At 52.0% G+C, this 20074-nt stretch overlaps 1 protein-coding gene and 1 long non-coding RNA gene across 5 annotated transcripts in view; one reads left to right on the top strand and one right to left on the bottom strand.

Annotated features, from left to right (window-relative positions):
- Window positions 1-7524, top strand: part of R3HDML (R3H domain containing like) — a 9409-nt gene extending 1885 nt beyond the window's left edge. Inside the window, exons 2-5 of the mRNA XM_004697999.2 lie at window positions 2948-3066; window positions 4729-4861; window positions 4992-5107; window positions 7175-7524. Coding sequence (XP_004698056.1) covers window positions 2948-3066; window positions 4729-4861; window positions 4992-5107; window positions 7175-7307 — 501 coding nt within the window. The 3' untranslated portion in view covers window positions 7308-7524. The remainder of the gene's footprint in view (window positions 1-2947; window positions 3067-4728; window positions 4862-4991; window positions 5108-7174) is intronic.
- LOC123522287 lies at window positions 2640-8423 on the bottom strand. Of its 4 annotated transcripts, XR_006680563.1 has the most exons (6): window positions 8332-8423; window positions 6536-7511; window positions 5329-6459; window positions 4733-4867; window positions 3725-3848; window positions 2640-3220 (listed from the first exon to the last, which is right to left on the bottom strand). It is a non-coding gene; the product is annotated as an uncharacterized LOC123522287 (long non-coding RNA). The 4 variants fall into 4 exon arrangements; XR_006680561.1 differs by having other exon boundaries at window positions 4733-6459; XR_006680564.1 differs by lacking the exon at window positions 4733-4867.
- Window positions 8424-20074: the final 11651 nt, after the last annotated feature.

Here is a 20074-nt window from a genome sequence, read left to right as displayed (position 1 = left end):
CCTCCTAGCCCTCACCACGACCATTGTTCCCAACCACTGGGGACAGTGGAGCCTTCTTTAGACAATGATATCACCCTGCCTCCATGGCCTCCAGGGCACATGCATGCTACTCCATAGCCTAGGGATTCCTGTGCAGGGTGTCTACTCACTGTTGCAATAATGCCTGCACAGAGCTCCCCTCACGGGACGCAGTGTGAGGACAATAATAGATGACTAATGGCAGCAAGAGCAGCACAGATAGATCGGTATGTATACATACACACACATTAAATAGATGTTATTTTATTTCAGGTAGTAATAGGGTGATGGGGGAGGGAGAGGGATGCACCCCCCTCCATTGCCATAGAGCTGCCAGCTCGTAGCAACCCTGTAAGACAGAGTAGAACATCCCGTGGGTTTTGTTTGTTTGTCTGTTCCTCCTCAGCTGTAATCTTTGTGGACTGAGGAGCCCTGGTGGAGCAGTGGGTTACACGTTGGCTGCTAACTGCAAGGTCAACAGTTCAAAACCACCAACTGCTCCTCTGGAGACAGAGACTTTCTACTCCTGTAAAGAGTGACAACCTGGGAAACCCACCAGGGCAGTCCTGCCCTATCCCATAGGGTCCCTGTGAGTAGCTGAACTCGATGGCAGGGAGTTTGGACTTTTGTTTGTTTGCTTTGAATCTTTACTAAGGTGACCAGACGTCCCGCTTTTGGCGGGACAGTCCTGATTTTTAGCAATTTGTCCCGCATCCCGTGGCATTTTTTAAAAGTCCCAATTTTTGGAAAGAATGCACGACAAGCTAGGGTATATGGTTTTCAGCTGCCATGTGGCTATTTCGCTAGGATATGAGTTTTCTCAATGGTGTCCCGCTTTACCAGTGTTAAAAATCTGGTCACCTTGATCTTTACGGGAGCAGATTGACAGGCCTTTTCTCCAGCTCATGGATTCAAACGGCTGACCTTTCAGTTAGCAGCCTAGCGCTTAAGCAGTGCACCATCAGGGCTGCTGGGGTCGGGGTAGGAGCAGAAGTGCCTGGATTGGGCTCATCCGTAAGCACTTGAGTTCTGCGGAGAGGTCAGTGGTTTGTGTCCACTCGAGGGCCAGTTAGTCCTCTCTCGAGAGGTCACAGCCTTGGAGACCCCCAGGCCCACAGCTCTGCTCTGGCCCATGACTCAGGGTCAACTCACTCACACACTAGAAACCAGGAGGCAGCCGCTGGAGATATGCAAAGCACTTACCATCGGTCACTACAACTCCTGGGCCCCGTGGGCATTGGACTGGTCTGTGTCCAGAGGGTTTTCACCGAGGGTCTTATTTTTTCTGCTCCCCCCCTCCCCCCAGGAGTAGTTAATCAGGCCTTTCAAAGTGCCTGTGGGTAGATTTGAACAGGCAACCTTTCAGCTACCTGGAGAAGAAGGGAGTTGTGTAGTCATTCATGAACACTTTCATTAATCAACAAAGGGCTGACACATAGACAAAACCTCCCTGTCACTGAGTTGATGCTGACTCATAGAGACCCTACAGGACAAGGTGAACTGCCCCTGGGGGTTTCTAAGACTAACCCTTTACGGGGGTAAAATGCCCCGTGTTTCTCCTGTGGAGTGGCTGGTGGTTTCGAACTGCCAACCTTGGGTTAGCAGACCCACATACAACCACCACACCAAGGCTCCATTCATGGCTCCCTGCTCCGCTCTCCCTTTTATTGTTATTTTTAAACCAAGTGACTCAAAGACTGAGTGGCCATTGCATGTGTATGCCACTCATTGCAGTAGGCATTGCTTAATTCCCGTGTGCAGGGTGGCTCAGAGAAGCCGTCACAGGGAGAGAGAGCTAGCTGTCTCCCCAGGGCCATTGGGAAGGTCAGTGAGTGCGACCAGGATGGGCAGAGAAGGCGTCCTTTGGTTTGGGCAGTCCTGGGGGCATGTCTGGGCCCCTCTTTGGGGCCTCCGTATCTTTTCCACTAGCTAATATCTGTCCAAGGAGCAAGGATTTTATGGACATCCCTTGATCAGAAGCCTTTTCCCTCCCAGCCCCTGGGAGCATGAGTGCCCCGCTCCACCTTCTCACACCACTATGGGCTCTTCCTTGGGGTCCCCTCCCAGATGAGAGGACTAATTATTCACCGTATCTCTCGTTTCTGTGTTAGACTATGAGTTGAGGAACACCTAGAAATATAGCTCATCATTTGTGAGTGAAATGAATACTCTCTCCTCAAATCAGAGGAAGGCAGAAGTGGCAGGGAGCTCGCTTTCTTTGTGGTAAAGCACCCTGTTTTATAAAACGGGGTGCATGCGTACATTGTGAACCTGTGCTGCTGTTGAAGTTTACGCACCGATGTGGAATTATCACCAAGCTGCAGGGTATAGAACAGAAGGCCTGGCATACTGCCTTGGTCAAAATATCTGTGTGGTGTGTGAGAGTGAGTATGTGTGCATGTGAGTCTGCTGGTCCAGGACCCTTGGTGGCGCAGTGCTTAAAGGCTGGCCTGCAATCCAAAAGGTCAGCTGTTTGAAACCACCAGCTGCTCTGTGGAAGAAAGATGAGGCTTTGTACACCAGTAATGAATGACAGTCTCAGAAACTCACAAAGGCAGGTCTACCCTGACCTATAGGGTTGCTATGAGTCAGCATTGAGTTTGGCAATGGGTTGAGTTTGGTTTGGGGTTCAGCGTAGAGACCTTCCGTCCCCGTTGGCCCCTCCCGCTTTCCCACCACCCCTCTGGGCCTAAGGACCCATGAGGGAAGCAGAACACTGAGGCCTGAGTCGGATGCTCAGGGTGAGTCTTGGTTCTGGTGTGGGTGTGCTATTGACCTTGAAGATCTACATCTCCTCTGAGCCTCGGCTTTCCAACGTGTCCAGTGGATCTGTCGTGCGGCCCAAGGAGCTGGGGGAAGGAGCGTCCTGGGCACAGGTAAGAAGGTACTGCTGTGAGCCTGGAGACTTCTGCAACCTTTCTTTCCCCAGGTCTGGGATGAGAGGCTGGCTAGGTCCGCCGAAGCCTGGGCCACCCAGTGCATCTGGGCCCACGGGCCCTCGCAGCTGATGCGATACGTGGGCCAGAACCTCTCCATCCACTCTGGCCGGTGAGTGTTTCTCGGCCCCTCCCTTTGCTCGGTCCCTTCTCTGAGCCAGGCATCAGGACAGAGTGGTGACTGGGCCGTGGCTGCGTGGAGCCTGCAGTCCAGTTAGGCGTTGTCCTCCTTCATTGCCATCCAGTCAAGTCCTGCCCGGGATGACCTGATGGAGAACAGAAGGCAAGGCTACCTGATCCTGCACCAGCTGCAAGTTGTGTTTGAGCCCCGCGCGGGGGCTCCTATGCAGCCCCTCCCTCTCTGTTTAGCATTCTGTGGGATGGCATGTTGCTGTAACCCACAGGATTTCCCCGGATTCATTTTGGGGAACTAGACCCCCAGGCCTCTCTTCCCAATCAGTCTTAGTCTGCAAGTTCCACTGAAGACTACCCACCCCGGGTGACCCTGTGGTATTTGAAATCCCAGTAACATAGCTTCCAGCATCACAGCCACCCTCAGCCACCACAACGTGAGAAACTGACCGGTAGGTGTGGCTGGTTGGGGAGACAGGCAGACGATGGGTGAAGAGGCAAGCACACAGAGTTTCAGAGAATATGGGGTGATTTGAAAGGGCGCACGGCAGAATGAGGCCATGGAAAATTAAGGGGGCGCCGTTTGGGTGGGAGCTTTGAACAGATGCATCAGGTCCCAGGGGGGGTCACAGCCAAACCTGAGGATGGTGACATCCACACTTGACATGACCTCCTCCTGCTGCCTGGTTCTCCAGGGGACCTGAGTTCAGACGGTGTGGCCTTGGGAAGGGATTTCCACTTTCCGGGGCTCGGTGGCCCCACCTGCCAACAGGAGGTGTTGTCCTGGGTCAGTTCTTTCCAGACGGTGGATTCCAGAGCGTGGTAACATCTCAAAAAGGTCTTTAAAGGGCTGTGACAAGCTTGCCTGTTTTTATCTCACCAAGGGAGGACACTAGAAGAACAAGGACATTTCCCTCTCCTCCCCTCTGCCGTCGCCCCACAGGCCCCAGGCCAGGCCTTTAAGTTGAGCTCAATGGAAGCTCTGTGTCCTGTCTGCATTTTACCGGCTGGTCAGGCCCATGCCAGCATTGAGGGGAACCATGAATGGGCCCTCAGAGCCCTCCAGCCATTCAGCCTTCCCGGAAGTTCCCCTCCCCTGACCATTACCGTTCCTGGCAGACTCCACCTCGCCCTACCCCATCACCATCAGCCCCCCCGAGAGGTTGGAGGTGAAAAGAACAGTGTGTTTTAAGTTAGGAGTGTGATTCCAGGTAGATTCTTTCTCCCTTAGCATTCCTTTGGTGTGACATGTGCCTGTATGACAGAAACAGTCCCCAGGTCGCCCCCACCACATGGCCTTCCCAACTGCAAGGCACAAGTGCCTGCCTGCTCCCCACCTCACATCTCAGAAGCTGGGCAGGTGGCCCAGGGAGCCTTCCCTTCCTTAGAAATACCAGCTCCCTGTCTGAGTGTCCGCCTCATGCCCGGGTGTGTGTATGGCAGTCAGTGCTCTGTGTGTGGAGCAGGTGCCAGTACAGGTGAGCATCTTCATGCACCCTCTCCAACCATCTTCAGAGCGTTACCTGAAGCAGGAATGAGCACCATGGTGACAGGGGAGGAAATGAGGGGCGCCAAGCAAGTTGGTGGCAGTGTGACTTCTTTACCCTCCCACCCAGCAACTCCCATCTTCCCCGCCTCCCAGGTACCGCTCAGTGGTGGATCTCGTGAAGTCGTGGTCCGAGGAGAAGCAGCATTACGTGTTTCCGGCCCCGAGGGACTGTAACCCACACTGTCCTTGGCACTGCAGCGGCCCCGTCTGCTCCCACTACACCCAGGTACCCCTGTGGGTTAAACCATACGATGCCTCCAGCCCCCTCATCCTGGGGGCAAGAAGGCCGGGAGCCACCCAGCCCAAGGACAGGGGCCCTATCTCATCATATCCCCATCATCTCTGTCTTCCCTCAGATGGTGTGGGCCTCCTCCAACCGGTTGGGTTGTGCCATCCACACCTGCGGCAGCATCAGCGTCTGGGGCAGCACTTGGCATCAGGCGGTGTACCTGGTCTGCCACTACGCCATTAAGTAAGGGGCCCTGAGGGGTGGGTGGTGAGGTGGAATGGGCAGGGGGCAACAGAGAGAGATACACACACACACACACACATAGCAATTCAATAAGCAGATCGCAGAGATGCGCTGCGCACACACATGCATTGCAAGTTCACGCCATCTAGTGACTCCCCAAACATGCTTCAGCGGGAGAAAGATGGTGCTTACAGCCTCGGAAACTCCCCGGGCCATCTTACCTGGTCCTCTAGGGCTGTCATGAGTAGGGCTCGGCCCCACAGCAGTGAGCTAATATGCTTCCGAGACATCGAGCCTCTCTTCATGCTCCATAAATCCCACTCCACAGGACTGGGTCATTTTAGAAAGAGGGTTCTTCATCTTTACTCACATTTCAGAATCAACCTGGGGAGAGAAGGGCCTGGCAGGGTGCAAGGCAGCCTCACTGATGAGCCCGATGTAAAGCACAGACCTTCAGTCCAGAAGCCAAAGGGACTCGCAAACATCTCCCTGGGGAAGTAGACCCACCCACCCAGTAGGCAAGGATAGCTTGGTCTTGGTGCACTTTGGATGCGTTGTTAGGAGAGACCAGTCTCTGGAGAGCGACATCATGCTTGGTAAAAGAGAGGGGCAGTGAAAAGGAGGAAGGTGCTCGGCAAGGTGGATAGACACAGTGGCTTCAGCAATGACCTCAAACATGATGCCAGCTGGGAAGGTGGCGTGGGACCGGGAGGTCCTTCTGTCATGTGTGGCGTGGCTTGGAGTCACAACTGACTGGACAGCACCTACCAGCACAGCCCCAGCAACCACGCAGCACCAAGGCGCCCTGGGGGTGAGTGGATGACCCCTTGGACTGCTACCAGCAAGGTCAGCAGTGCTGCTCCTTGGAAGAAAGATGAGGCCTCTTCGGCCTCCTAGAGAGTGACAGTCTGCCCTGTCCTGTGCAGCAGAATGGACCTAGTGTCTGTGAGTTTGATCCGGTGACAGACAACCCTAGACAGCAGGCTTCCTGTTCCAAGGGCAGAGCCAGCTCCTTCTGGCAGGCTCTCTGCAAGGTGGAGACGTGCAGGATGCCCAAAGAGGAGAAAGGAAGATCGAACTGAGCATGCTCTGCTCCTTCTAGCTTCTCCCAGCTGCAGGGTGGGAAGAGGCTAGGAGAGTTCCTCAAGTAGATGTCCCTTAGAAACGCAGACAAAAGGGAATGGACGGTGCTGTCCGATGTTCAGTATACTCACCCTACCCTTCACTGGTGCCAACTCTGGCACACACCGTGGGGAAGGCGCTGAATGTTCCTGAGCAGGAGAGGGATGTGACGAGGTTGGTGTTCTTTGGGAAGATCGATTCCGCAGCAGGTAGGATGGAGTTGGGCTAGGCTGTGGAAGAAATGAACTACAGTGTTTAGGACAAACTTTGAAGGCCATGACCCCCTCGCAACTGAATTATACTCACCATCTAATGACTCCTCTTGTAAATGACAAACTGGTTTTTTTTAATCAGGCATTTCACCGCATATTCACAGACACGATTTCTTCTATTCAGAAGCTGAAATCAAGGCTAACAAACGAAGCGGCGTAGTCTCTGACACCCCACCCAGTGAGCAGATGGGGGAGAACCAGGGCTAGAACTCAACAGACATTTGTTAGCAGGGTGCTAGGTGCAGAATCCCTGGGTGGGGCAAATAGTTCAGCATTAAATTATGCAGTGAAAGGGTTGGCAGTTGAAACTCATCCAGAGGGCTTCCGAAGAAAGTCCTGCTTCCCCAAAAGGTCACACATCTTGAAAAGCCTACAGTTGCAGTTCCACTCCACAACGCCCGGGGAATCACGAGTGGGAATCCACCCGATGGCAGGTGGTGGGGTAGTTCTAGGTGTATCCATCCATGGCGTTACCCCTGTGTGGCAGGTGTGGTGGGGGTGGGGAGGGCGGATGTCTAGTTTGGGTTTTACAGATAGAAACTGAGGCCTGCAGAAGTGACCGGCCCAAGGTGGCAGTGTGAGATTTGGAGATCCCAGCCTGTGTGAAGGTTGCTCGTATTGTAACTGTCCCCTGCCCCCCCCCCCCCACCTGCTGGGATCCCTTCTCTTCCAGAGGCAACTGGATCGGGGAGGCTCCCTACAAGATGGGGAGGCCGTGTTCCGCCTGCCCCCCCAGTTACCGAGGCAGCTGCCGTAGCAACATGTGCTTCTCTGGTCTGAAGTCCAACAGGCTCCTGTGGTTCTGAATGTTCCCTGGGTTCTGGCAGATCTCCAGCTGGGCCTGAACCTTCGAGTCACACCCCCTAAATGCAGCCCAGGAAGTCCTGGTTCCAAAGGTCATGAGTTAGGGTCTCCCATCAAGCTCTGTTTTCCCAAAGAGTGTAGACCTCCTGGCTCTCCTTTCCTCGTTTCTAACTCAAAGGTTCCTGAACGGATTTGGCCGACTGCCCCTTTTCAGAAAAGAAAAAAAAAAATCACACAGTGCCCTGCCCACCCCCCAATGAAAAACATTCATATGATAGCCTGTCATGCAGGATACACCATAGCTATCTGCTCTTGTAGTCCCCTGGGGCAATCCAGGACCCCTGGTGGCATAGTGGGGTACGGGAGAAAGACTAGGCTTTCTACTCCCATAAAGAGTTACCGTCTCGGAACCTGACAGGGGCCGTTCTACCCTGTCCTACTGGGTGGCTATGAGTTGGAATCTAGTCACTGGCAGTGAATTAGGAGTTTGGTGTTCAGATCGGTCCAGCGGCCTCCAGGGGGTGGTACCCCTGGGAAGCGAAACTCACTGGGGCTCAGGGTGAGCCCATAGGACAGGTAGAACTGCCTCTGTGGGTTTCTGAGACTGTCGCTCCTTTTGGGGGTAGAGAGCCTCCTCTGTTTACACCAAGCTCAGTGAGGGAGCTGCACGGCTTGGGGCGGGGTGGGGAGGTGGCTCAAGAGGGGAAACATCTCAGCACCCAAAGGCCCAAACAAAGTCTTCTTCCCGGGTCCCTGCCTTCTCCATCATGCAGCCTTTCTGCTGCTGCGCCTGCTTCCCTGCCCCGTCTCTGTTTTCCTCTTAGTCTCCCGCGTCTCTGATAGTGCTCTCCCCTACTCACTCCCATAAACCACTGATTCTTCTCCGCGCTTCCCCACCCTGCCCCACCCAGAGATCAGCACACACAGAAGTCCTTTTGTCTCCAGAGATAGAGAAAGCTCCCCTCCCACAGACCTTGCCCTTCAGCAGCCCCTTCCACCCCCTACCTCCACCCCTGCCCCACCTACCTGGAGAGAGTTGCAAGGATCCTGCCGAGTCCAGTCCCTACATTGTCCTGGAAGTCTGTCCCCTCCGGGCCCAGCTGCCATCCCACGCCCAATAAAGCCTGTTGAAAGATAGACAAGACTGTTTCTTCCTTACCCTTTCCGGGTTTCTTTCAGCTCCCAGGGGAGGAAACTGGGTGGGGGCAGAGGGAATCGGGCGAACAATCCAGGAGGAAGATCTTGTAGGGGGGCACTGCGTAGGGGTCGACAGCACTTCTGTCCGACTGCAGTTCCACATCACGGAAGAGACCAGTGCATGTGTGGAGGGAATTTGTCTCACCTCTCCACTTTACAGAGGAGGAAAAAATGGGGCTCGCAATGAGAGAAACAAAGGCCCCCCTCCTTCTGTCCTGCGGCAAGGTGGTTATTAAAACGTCCTGTGTCCGGTTACAAAATAACAGTCTACATTTCTGTGTAGCTTTGGGAAATGCTGGGTTCCATGCTCCGCCAGATGCCAGTTTCCCAAAGTGCCCTGGGATTGTAAATGGCCTGTGATTTACCGCCTACATGACAGGCATCGAGCCGCCCGGCTAATAAGGAACGAGACTTGGTTGAGGTTCGGTTTCATCTGATTCCAAGGCCTGTCATCTCTTTCCTGCCCCAGGCAGTCTTTCTGGGTCCCTTGGGGGTAACACCCCCTGGCCCAGCACCTTGCATTCTGAAGCTCAATGAATTATCGGGTCATGCAAAGTAAGCACCATTTCTGTTCCCATTGTACAGGCGTACAAAGAAGAGTTAAACAATTGTAGAAGGACCAGGAGGAGGAGGAGGAAGCTGGGCTTGGCTCTGCTTTGACTCAAAAGCCCAAAGGTTTCACCCCTTCACGCTCCTGCCTAGGGACTCAGGGACAGGATAAAGGTGGAAACACATGAAGCAAAAAAGAGGCCAGCGTCGAGTGGGAATCCCAGGAACACCCTCAGTTCCTCCCTCCCATAAACCCCAACCAAGGAAAGAAACCGGCCAGAAAGCCCATGCCCGTCTGCAACCCGGCAGAGCTGGCGGTGGGCGGGCGAAGATGGAGGGGGAAGCGTGGTATCTAGAGTCTCGGTTTAAGCTGCGTCTCGTTCCAGCGATCAAGTACCGACTGAAGGGGGGCCTCTGTGCTAGAAGTAGGGTTCCTCCTCTGTGAGCAGGAACAGCGAACCCATGCAGCACTGCATCCTATTCTAGGGCCTGCTTCATGTCCCCGTCTCATGGGATCACTGTTTCAGGTACAGAGGAGACCCCAAGTCTCAAATATAATCTAAAGAGAACATTTAGTGAGTCTAAAACGGGAAAAGACAAAGACACATTATCCAGAGTGGGGGAGACCATTTAAGGTCATAACAGTGGCATGGTATGATTCTCCCTGGCATCATATGCTGTGAAAGTTGGGTCGTGAATAAGGATGGTCGTAGTAGAACTGATGCCTTTGAATTGGGGTGCTGGGGAAGAATCTTGCATGTACCATGGACTGCTGAAAGGACAAACCGATCTCCATGGGAAGAAGCAGGGCCAGAGCGCTCCTTAGAGGCAAAGATGGCAAGACTTGGTCTCACCGACTTTAGATTCATCGTCAGGAGAGACCAGTCCCCGGGGAGGGACATCGTGTTTGGTAGAGTGGAGGGGCAGCGTAAACAAGGAAGGCCTTCAGTGGGACGGACTGACCCGGTGGCTGTAGCAATGGGCTCGGGCAGAGGAACAATGGTAAGGCTGGCGCAGGACCGGGCAGTGTTTCGTTCTGCGGTGTACAGGGTCGCTGTGGGCCGGAGCCGACTGGATGGCACCCAGCAGCAACAACAATAGTTGTTGTCCAGAGGGTTAGTTGTCCAGAGGGTTAGAGGGCACCAAGTCTTAACTAGGACCTGGCAGGGTAGGAGAAACTCACAAAAGCAGGACTGGTGACAGATCAGTGCATCACAGTTACAAGTGGGACTCTAAACGTGGGCACTGGACCATGACGGGGACACAGACATCGTCCAAGAGCTCACAAGAACGGTCCAGGATCTTCCGACGAAGGTAGTCAAGGCAGGACTCCTGACGTTGTGACCAACCCCAGAATGGCGTTCTCCATCAAGACACACCCAGGCCACCCCCAAGGGAAACTGTGTGTGGACTTGCGTGCGTGCGTGCGTGTGTGCGTGCGTGTGTGTGTGTGTGTGTGTGTGTGTGTGTGTGTGTGTGTGTGTGTGTGTGTGTGGTGGGGTGGGGGAGTGGTAATCCACTTTCCAAAGCACTCTGCCTAAGGGCACAGCTGTTCACAAGCCTGGTTAATAGTCAGAAGGAATTCAATGGCGGCCTAATCCACGGGCAGACTCTGCAATCGAGTTTTGGGCTTTCTCTGTTGTCTACAGCCTTCTGCTAAGCACTGCTCAGAGTTTAAGCTCCAAGACGTCACTCAATTGTTCAACAATCGAGAGGGTTAAGAGCACTTTGGAGGCAGACTGTCTAGGTACACATCAACTAAGTGGCTGTATGTCCTTGGCTACTGTGAGCCTCCTCACCTGTAAATGGGGGTACGCACAGCATCCACTCCTGAAGCCGCTGAGGAGCTGAATGCCTTAAAAGGTCTTAGAGGAGGAGCTGGACTCCAGTCAGAGCTGTAAAAAGGTACACTGGCCACAGCAGTCATGAACATAGACCAAATATCCCCAAACCAAACTCACTGCCATCGAGTTGATGTTCACCCATGGCGACCCTACAGGGCAGGCAGAATGGCCCCTGTGTTTCTGAGATTGTGACTGTTCTCAGGAGGAGAGAGTGACTTCTGGATTTTAACTGCTGACCTCATGGTTCACAGCAGCCCGACCTGTAACCACTGCGCTGCCAGGGCTACTAACATAGACCAGAGGTGGGCAAACATGGCCCTGGCACCAAATCCAGCCATCTGCTTTTGTCAATAAAGCTTTATTGGAACATAGCCTTGCTCATTCATTCACTTGTGGTCTGCAGCCACGTTCACAGCACAACGAGGAGCTGGCATCGCGGCTGCCCAAAGCCTAAATCGTTGATTGTCTGTCCCTTCAGAGGAAAAGTTTGCCACCCCCTGAGCTGGATTTCCTCTCTCCTAGAGACAATGAACACCACGCTTTATGAGAATGAAGTCGGGCGTCACCTGGGAGAGCAGGGGCTTACAAGCACACAGAGCCTGAAACGAACTTCCAGGAAGACAGCCTCCTTCAGGGAGAAGGTTCCCGACGAGGCGGAGAAACTGGTTGGGTGTCTGCAGTTTGAATGACGCCCCCTCTAGTGCGTGTGGCGGAGCCTAATCCCCGTATCTGTGGTTATAGTTCCATTTGGGAGTGGTATTTCTTTGCCTAAACCAACAGTGGACCCCTCTTCTACTACACGACAATAGCGTTTTAAATCAGTCTCCTTGGAGTCGAAATGGATTAAGCAAGCAAGTGAATAAGCAGAGATGGGGGAGTGGAGATGCTGTACCAGGTGAAGGACACCAACAAGTCAAGGCGTGAAAGCCATCTCCCAGAGCTGAGCACGGGGACCTGTCCCCGAGCCCGTGCTTCTAACTCACCTAGAACGGTAAGAAAATGCACCTCTGGGAAAACCAGCCACGTGTGCTACTTCTGTCACAGCATCCCTGGGGAAACAAGACAGTCCCAAGGACGTGGTGGCAGTGGAGGGAGGCTCAGAGGAGAGAACGGTCGACCTGAGCGAGGATCCAAGACCTGAAAGAGGGGACCCTGGGATGGGACCCTTTGCTGCTGATTCAGATTCATAGCGTTTGAACCGCTGACCCTCCAGTGAGCAGTTGAGCACATAACCCTTGCTCTCTCGCGGCTCGGTGTGGCGTTATGCCGGCAAGTATCCGAAAAAACTCACTGCCAGGGGAAGAAGAGATGGAATGCAGTCACTGGGCTGGGGCAGGCAAGCCATTGCGGTGAAATATAAGAGACATTGCAGCACATTGAAATGCTGATCGGATGCTGGTCCTAGAAACGTGTCCTACAGACGTACTCCCATCTGTGAGTCAAAAGAGATCCAGCCTGGAGAGACCCTAAAGGTCCAGGCAGAGCAGCTGGTAAAAGCACAGATGGCCCATCCCTGTGATGTGACACAACGGAACCGCTTCAAAGAGTGAGGTAGACACACTGATTCACTCATTGCCACCCGTGTAGGACAGACTGCCTCTGGGGGTTTCCGAGATGAGACTGTAACTCCTTACAGGCTGGGGAGGGGGGGGCTCTCATCTCTCTCCTGGGTATGTCAACGGCTCTTAGATATTAAGCCGGGGGAACAATTTGCCAACGAGTTTTTAACCAATGACGAATCTCTCTATACCACCACCCATCCATCTGTCAGTGTGCTGTATTGTACGAGTGATTTGCCATCAGCTCCCAGTATTTCAAATACCAGGAGTCCTGGTGGTGTCCTGGTTGTCCATTGGGCCGTGATCCACATGGTCAGCAATTCGAAACCATCAGCAGCTTCACGGGAGACAGACTGGGCTTTCTATTCCCGAAACAGTTACTGTCTCAGAAACCCGCAGGGTGTCCCTATGAATCAGCATTGTCTCCATGGCCATGGTTTTTCAATTTTATTTTAGAGATTTTAACATTTCAAATAGCATCAGGGTCACCCCTAGTACTTAACAGATTTCACCGGAGCTTCCAGACCAAGACCAACTAGAAATATAGGCCTGGGGAGCTTCCAAAAATTAGCCAGTGGAAACCTTACTTATCACCTGGGAACACTTCCCAACTTGCTTGCTTTGGCATGGTCCACAGGAGGGCTCAGCCCCTGGGAGAGGACAACGTGTGTGGTGAAGTGGGGATCCATCAAATGGGAAGGAGACCCTTGGGGAGACAGACTGGCACAGCTGCTACACCATGCGAGTGCTGGTGAGCAGCGTGCAGGGGCAGCAACTGTGCTGCGGTACATGCAGTCTCTGTGAATGAGCGCTGCATTGGTGGCACGGGTCCATCCATCCACGACATTCCCATCTGCGCCGATACTCTGCGTACTACGTGTGTGCGATTCCTGAAAAGGGATGCTCAGATCTGTTTCCAAAGCAGGGAGCGAGAGATTTGGGAACCGAATCAAGATGGGAGAGAGGCGAACTGTCATTAAATATCATTCGCCTCATTTTTATTTTTAACAGATGAGCACAGTCTTTTTCTCCCCAGTTATCCAAGGAGTTACCAACAAACGAAAGGAAGCCAAGGGAGAAATCACCCCATTAGTGGTCCGTTCCGAAGACTGGCAGCAACAAGCGAGCAGCAGGGGGGAACCATCTAGGGAGGGCTCTCCTACATCACCCGGGGGGAATGCATCACCCCCCCCAAAAAAAACAACAACAACGGTGCAACCACTTCGGAAAACAGCTTATCATTTCAACATCAATTAAACACACCCCTACCAGGTCAACCAGTACTGCCACATTAGACATCTAATCCAGAGCAATGAACATGGATGTCCAACCAAGGCCTGGACATGACGTTTACAGCTGCTGACTTCCTCACAGCCCCAAACTGGGGACGACCCAACTGCCCATCGCTGGGCGACGAACACACTGTGGTGTGTCCACAGAGTGCGGTACAGCCTTGTGAGAAAAAGGAGGCAAATTACGAGGGCGACAACACAGGTCATCTCATAGACGCCTGCCCTTGCCATTTGCTGCTGGGTCTCTGTCAGAGTCGAATTGTGCTTCATAGGGTTTTCCAAGGTGGGTTTCCCCCCAACGCCCAGCAAAAATAACACCTTATTGTGTTTTCAGGGAAAGCTTACACAGCAAGCTGAGTCCCCAGTTACTACACAGAGGGTGCAGAGACGCAGGTGACCGCCTATACCAGTTAGATGACTTGCCACAATGTCTCAGCATTCCCATGAATTCCCTTCCTCTTTCCTCCTCCCTCTGGAGGACTTGGTGACCATTTGGTTCCATGTGGATGGATTTTTAAAGGCGTGCCTTACTCATAGGCAATCGTCCTCATTTCAGGGGCCAGTCGGTTATTTAACTACCAAGGTGACCTCCGAGGGGCCTTCTGGTTTAAGATTTAAAGGGGCTCTGGCAGGGCAATAATCTCAGGGAGACGTCTGGCCTCAACGGGTCCAGTGAGCCTGGACTTCTTTTTTTTTTAAGTTTAATCATTTTATTGGGGGCTCGTACAACTGTTATCACAATTCATCCATCCATCCATTGTGTCAAGCAAATTGATACACTTGTTGCCATCATCATTCTCAAAACATGTGCTTTCTACTTGAGCCCTTGATATCAGCTCTTCGAGCCTGGACTTCTGGAGAACTTGAATTCACCCGGGTGTCGTCAGTGCAGGTGGGCACCATCTAGTTCTCCTGGTCTCAGGGGAGAAGGCGTTAGTTTGTGTCTTTGATCTGTCTAAGCGGAGTCATTTCTTCTGTGAGGGTGAAGGTTCCTTGTTTCTTTTTCGCTCCACGTGAGCCGAGACCAATGGTTGTCTCTTCGCCACTTGCAGTGCCTTTTCCTTCAAGGCATTATTCTCCAAACCAGGATGCAGAACATAAACTTTTAAATCGATATTATGTCAGTGGCTGATTTTCTTTCCCCCAGAAGTTAAGGCCCCAGACTTTTCTTCTAGATGCTCATGGGTGGGTTCAAATCTCCATCCTTTCACTTGGCAGCCAAGGGCTAACCTTCCAGAAACTCTTTCAAGACAGTAGACTGAGCACAAGAAGGGGAGACTCAACATGTGAGATGAGATGGGGGTGACAGCGAGCTGAAATTCCAAGGCCTCTATGTACAGGCCGTGAGCCTCTAGGCAAGCCATTCCCTCTGTGCCTCAGTTTCCTCATCTGTTAGATCGGAATGACCATCCCAAACGCTCAAGTTCAAATTCAAAAATTGGCCAGGGCTGGGAGCAGCCCCCAGCATCCCAGTGGTACTCAGTAAATGCCGTCCTCCACCCTTCTTTCCCCTCCCGCCGCCTCCCTGCTCCTCCCACATCAGGCCCCACCCATAGTTTGGAGCCATAAAACCCAACCCTGGTCGGACTATCACCTCACTCCCTCTCCTGGTCCCACCCTTTCCTCTGGCACTGGGGGGCCTGGGTCTCCCGCATCTGACTCCAGGCACCCCCCCACGCCAGGGCGCAGGACTGGGGCCCGAGTGGACCTCGGGTCTGGCTAGGTCGACGTTGTCATAGTAACAGCGACAGTCCCCAGCCACAGGTTCCCTAAGTGACTGGTTACTCTTTAACATATCCACCCACCTTGGGCGATTAGAAGAATCAATAAGATAACCGGGCGGCGGCAGCTGGTTGTGCTCACTGCCTTCCTGGTGGCCTGGCTCCCGGTGGGCCCGCGGCCGCTGCTGAGTGTGAAGCAGCTCTTCCATGCCCCTGGGTCTCCAGAGGTGCGCTTGGCCATGGTCAGTGTGAACGCGCCCCTCGGGGCACCCGTGGACAGCCCCTATGGTGAGTGGCAACAGCTGCGAGGGCTAGAGGGAGGTCGGGGCAGGGTGGGACCACGGTCAAGTTTGAAAGGTGTGGGTGGGACCCTTCATGTGTTTCTGTTGGGCCCGATGACCCTCTCAGGGCTCCAGTAAGCTACCAGGAAGTCCAGGGGATCCAGATGACGTGCTTTCTGAAGCCCCGAAATCCAGGTCTGGCAGTATTTTGTGCAAGGAGTTCTGGGAGGGGCAGCAGGAGCCCGGGGCAGCCATGGGAAAGGGGCTGGGCTCTTCCGGAGTCGGCCTGGAGAGATAGGATGCATCCCAGGAATCCTTCCAAAATTCCACAGCTGGGTGGGGGGAGCTGGAAGCATCATCTTCACTTTACTGCCGGGTCAAACTGAGCCCCAGAGGGAGCCTGGTGGGGTCTGGATCATTTAAATGGTTCTAGATTCCTAGCTGTGAATGTGACCCAACCCGTATGAATGACGGGGGAAGGTCTGATCCTTCCACAACTCCTTGAGGGCCAGTCCCTAAAACTAAAGCAGACCCACTATTGAGTCAATGCCAACACTTGAGACAGTAGACCGGCCCCAGAGGGCTTCCAAGGCTGTATGTAGTCTTTAGGGAAACAGGTCAAACCCGCCCACGCTCTGTGGGAGAAAGATGGGGCTTTTGACTCCCCGTGAAGAGTCACTGTCTCGGAACCTGACAGCGGCCGTTCTAGCCTGTCCAATGGGGCCTCTGTGAGTTGATGGCAGGGAGGTGGAGTTTGGTTTGATTCTCCTGAAGAGTGGATGAGCCACCAATCCTTTCGGCTAGCAGATGAGCCCTTTAATCGCTTCCCTGACAGAGCTCCTTCCAAAACCCATTAAACACTCTCCATCAGGTTGGTTCCGACCCATCATGACCCTATACGTTGGAGTAGAACTGCTCCTGAGGGTTCCCAAGACTGTAAATCTTCATCCTAAAGATTTACATCCCCCCGCCCCCATCTTTCTCCCAAAGAGCTGGTAGCTTTGAACTACCAACCTTGCTGTGATCAGCCAACACTTAACCGCTGCTCTGCCAGCATTCCTTTTGAGGAGCCTTGGCCCCAAACCAACGCCACCACCGTTGAGCCAGTTCTGACTCTGAGTGGCCCTCAATTAGATTTCCGAGACTGCGAATCTTCACAGGTGCCAACTATCATTTTTCTCCTGAGGAGCAGCTGGTGGGTTTGAACCACTGACCTGGTGGTTATCATCCTAATGCCTAACCCAGGGCTCATCAGAGAAAAGCCTAGAAAGCAACGCCCTGCATGGGACATCAGAACATGAGACCAATCCATGTGTGATCAATGGGTGAAGCTTATGTGCATGGCGAGGGGAGTGGCAGTGCACAGCTGGGGCTCCACTGTCGGGTGACCCCCAAATGATAAGCAATCCCAGTGCTCAAGGAAAATAACACAGGGTGCACCCTTATGATGGGCTGCGACGCGAATCTGTATGCCGACGGGTGAGAGTGTCCCAGAGGACAAGTGAGAGGGAGCCCAGAGCAGTGTGGGCAGCGCAGGACATTCGGGATGACCAACAGCTGCAGATGTGTGTGTGTTCCCCACATGTATACTTGCGCACAACACTGGCAGAAGGGCACGGAGACACTGGCAGTTTTAATGTTTCTGAACAGGGGGATGCACGAGCGTTTTTGTTTGTTTTACCTTTTCACTGGCTCCTCAATTGCCTTGTTGGGGTTTTTGAAAAAATTATGTTCACTCTTTGGAGAGGGGTTCTGAGTTGGGCTGCCATCTGCAAGGTCCGAAGTTCTAAACCACCAGCCAACTCCATCGGAGAGAAACGGGCTTTCTACTCCTGGAAACAGTTACAGTCTTGGAAACTCACAGGGCAAACCTGTCCTAGAGGGTGGCTATGAATAGGTACGGACTCGATGGCAGTGAGTTTGTTTTTTTGGCTTTATGTTTGTTTTATAGACTGGCATGAACCACACACACCCTGATGTTGGCCACTGTAAGCTAGCAGCTCTCTGTTCTTGTCCTGTGGCTTTGGGGAAATAAGTCAAAGCGCACGTGCCTCCGTTTTCTTCTTTGGGAAGAGGAGAACAGGACTGTTGGTGGTAGCGACCCCAGGAGCAACCTAAGGAAACGAGGCTCCATCCTGAGCTGGCCTCACAGTTGTTGTGCTCTAGCCCATTACTGCCACATCTGTGTCACTGCGCCTTACTGGGGTCGTCTTCCTTCTCTTCCGCCCCTCAACTTTACCAAGCATGCTGTCCTCCGGGAACTGGTCCCTCCTGATACCCTGTCCTAAGTACATGAGATGAAGTCTCCCCACCCTTGATTCCAAGGATCTGTCTTGGGGTCCTGCAGAAGGCTGTAAGAGCACAAGACTGAAACACTGAGCTCACTGGGAGGACGTAACAAATGGCACCTTGTTTCGTCGTCATTACCCAGGCAGAGGCCCACAGAGAGAAAGCTGGTCTCCTGATGCTAGCTCAAGGGATTTCCTCAAATTGATCCGCCATCAAGCAGTGGAAATAAAAGGGGGCTTCTAAGCATTCCACGGGAGAAGGATGAAGGTATCTGCTCCCATAAAGATTTAAAGTCTTGGGGGAACTCACGGGGGCAGTTCTACTCTGTCCTATAAGGTCGATATGGGTCGGAATCAACTTGATGGCAGTGAGTTTGCCTTTTCTGAATTTCCAAAAAGTTCATGGTAAAAATTCCATCATCTTTTAAAAATTATTTAACAGTCTTATTGGCATATAATTCACAAAATCGTGTAGTTCCATAGTTCTATCATCTTATAATAGCTCAAAATAGTTCATTTAATAGTGAATTAGTTCTTTTTTAATATAAAGCATCTTATTGGGGGCTCTTACAGCTCTTGTAACAATCCATACATCAATTGTATCAAGCACATTTGTATATGTGTTACCATCATCATTTTCAAAACATTTTCTTTTGACTTGAGCCCTTGGTATCAGCTCCTCTTTTGGCCCTCCCTTCCTCTCCACCTCACTTAATTAGTTCTTTTTTTAAAAAATTCTTTCTTTTTTTTTTTTAAGTTAATTCCCCTGCCATACACTCAAGGAACCATCAGTCTAGTTACTATCTCTATCCTGGACTTCATATGCAGAAAAACATTTATAAAAACAACAATAACATCATAAAATAGAGGAAAACTTCAATCAAAAAGAAAGCAGAAAATATCAAAAGCCAGAACAAATTTAAAATGGGTCAAAAGAGATTCCATTATCTTTTTTCCCCACCCAAAGTTATGTATTTAAATTGTTTTACAAAACAACCTTATCACCTTCACAGTACTCTCCATTATACTTACTTAATACATTTGTCAAATCTGTGAGTCCATTCTTGGAAACATTTTTCAAACTCATCTATTTGGATGGCTGACAGCACTTTCCTTGTTTTTCTCTTCACCTCTTCTACATCGTCAAATCTCTGTCCTTTCACGTCCCTCTTCATTCCAGGAAACAAAAAGAAGTCGCATGGAGTGAGCTTCAGGTGAGTAAGGTGCGTGGGGCAAGAGAGGCATGCTAGTTTTTACCAAAAACTGGCGCACTGAGATTACTGCATGTGTTAGACAGGGTTCTTTTTGTTGTTGTTTTCAAATTAGGAGTCTTTATTAAGCCAGCAGCTACAGGAGGACTAGCATCTCTTAAAACCCCAAGTCCCCTGAAAAGCGGTTAGGCAGGGTATAAAAAGACAAAAACCCTATCCTGGTTTTGTTGTTATTTTTAATCATTTTATTGGGGACTCATACAACTCATCACAATCCATCCATCCATCCATTGTGTCAAGCACATTTGTACATTTGTTGCCATCAACATTCTCAAAACATTTGCTTTCTATTTGAGTTCTCATTTTTCCCCCTTCCTCCCTGCTCCCCTCCCTCATGAACCCTTGATAATTTATAAATTATTATTATTTTGTCATATCTTACACTGTCCGGCATCTCCTTTCACCCACTTTTCTGTTGTCCATCCTCCTGGGAGGGGGTTATGTGTAGATCCTTATAATCGGTTCCCCCTTTCTACCCCACCCTCCCGATATCACCACTCTCACCACTGGTCCTGAAGGGATCATCCTTCCTGGATTCCCTGTGTTTCCAGTTCCTACCTGTACCAGTGTACATCCTCTGGCCTAGCCAGATTTGTAAGGTAGAATTGGGATCAGGATAGTAGGTGGGGGCGGGGGTAGGAGGTAGCATTTAGGAACTAGAGGAAAATTGTATGTTCATTCGTTGCTACCCTGAGTGGCTCATCTCCTCCCTGAGACCCTTCTGAAAGGGAATGTCCAGTTGCCTACAGATGGGTCTTAGGTCCCCA

The sequence above is a fragment of the Echinops telfairi genome, unplaced genomic scaffold (assembly GCF_000313985.2).
Source record: "Echinops telfairi isolate 266 unplaced genomic scaffold, ASM31398v2 ScPeMD7_5592;HRSCAF=6446, whole genome shotgun sequence".
NCBI classification, from domain to species: Eukaryota; Metazoa; Chordata; class Mammalia; order Afrosoricida; family Tenrecidae; genus Echinops; species Echinops telfairi.
This window is presented reverse-complemented; position numbering and strand designations above follow the sequence as displayed.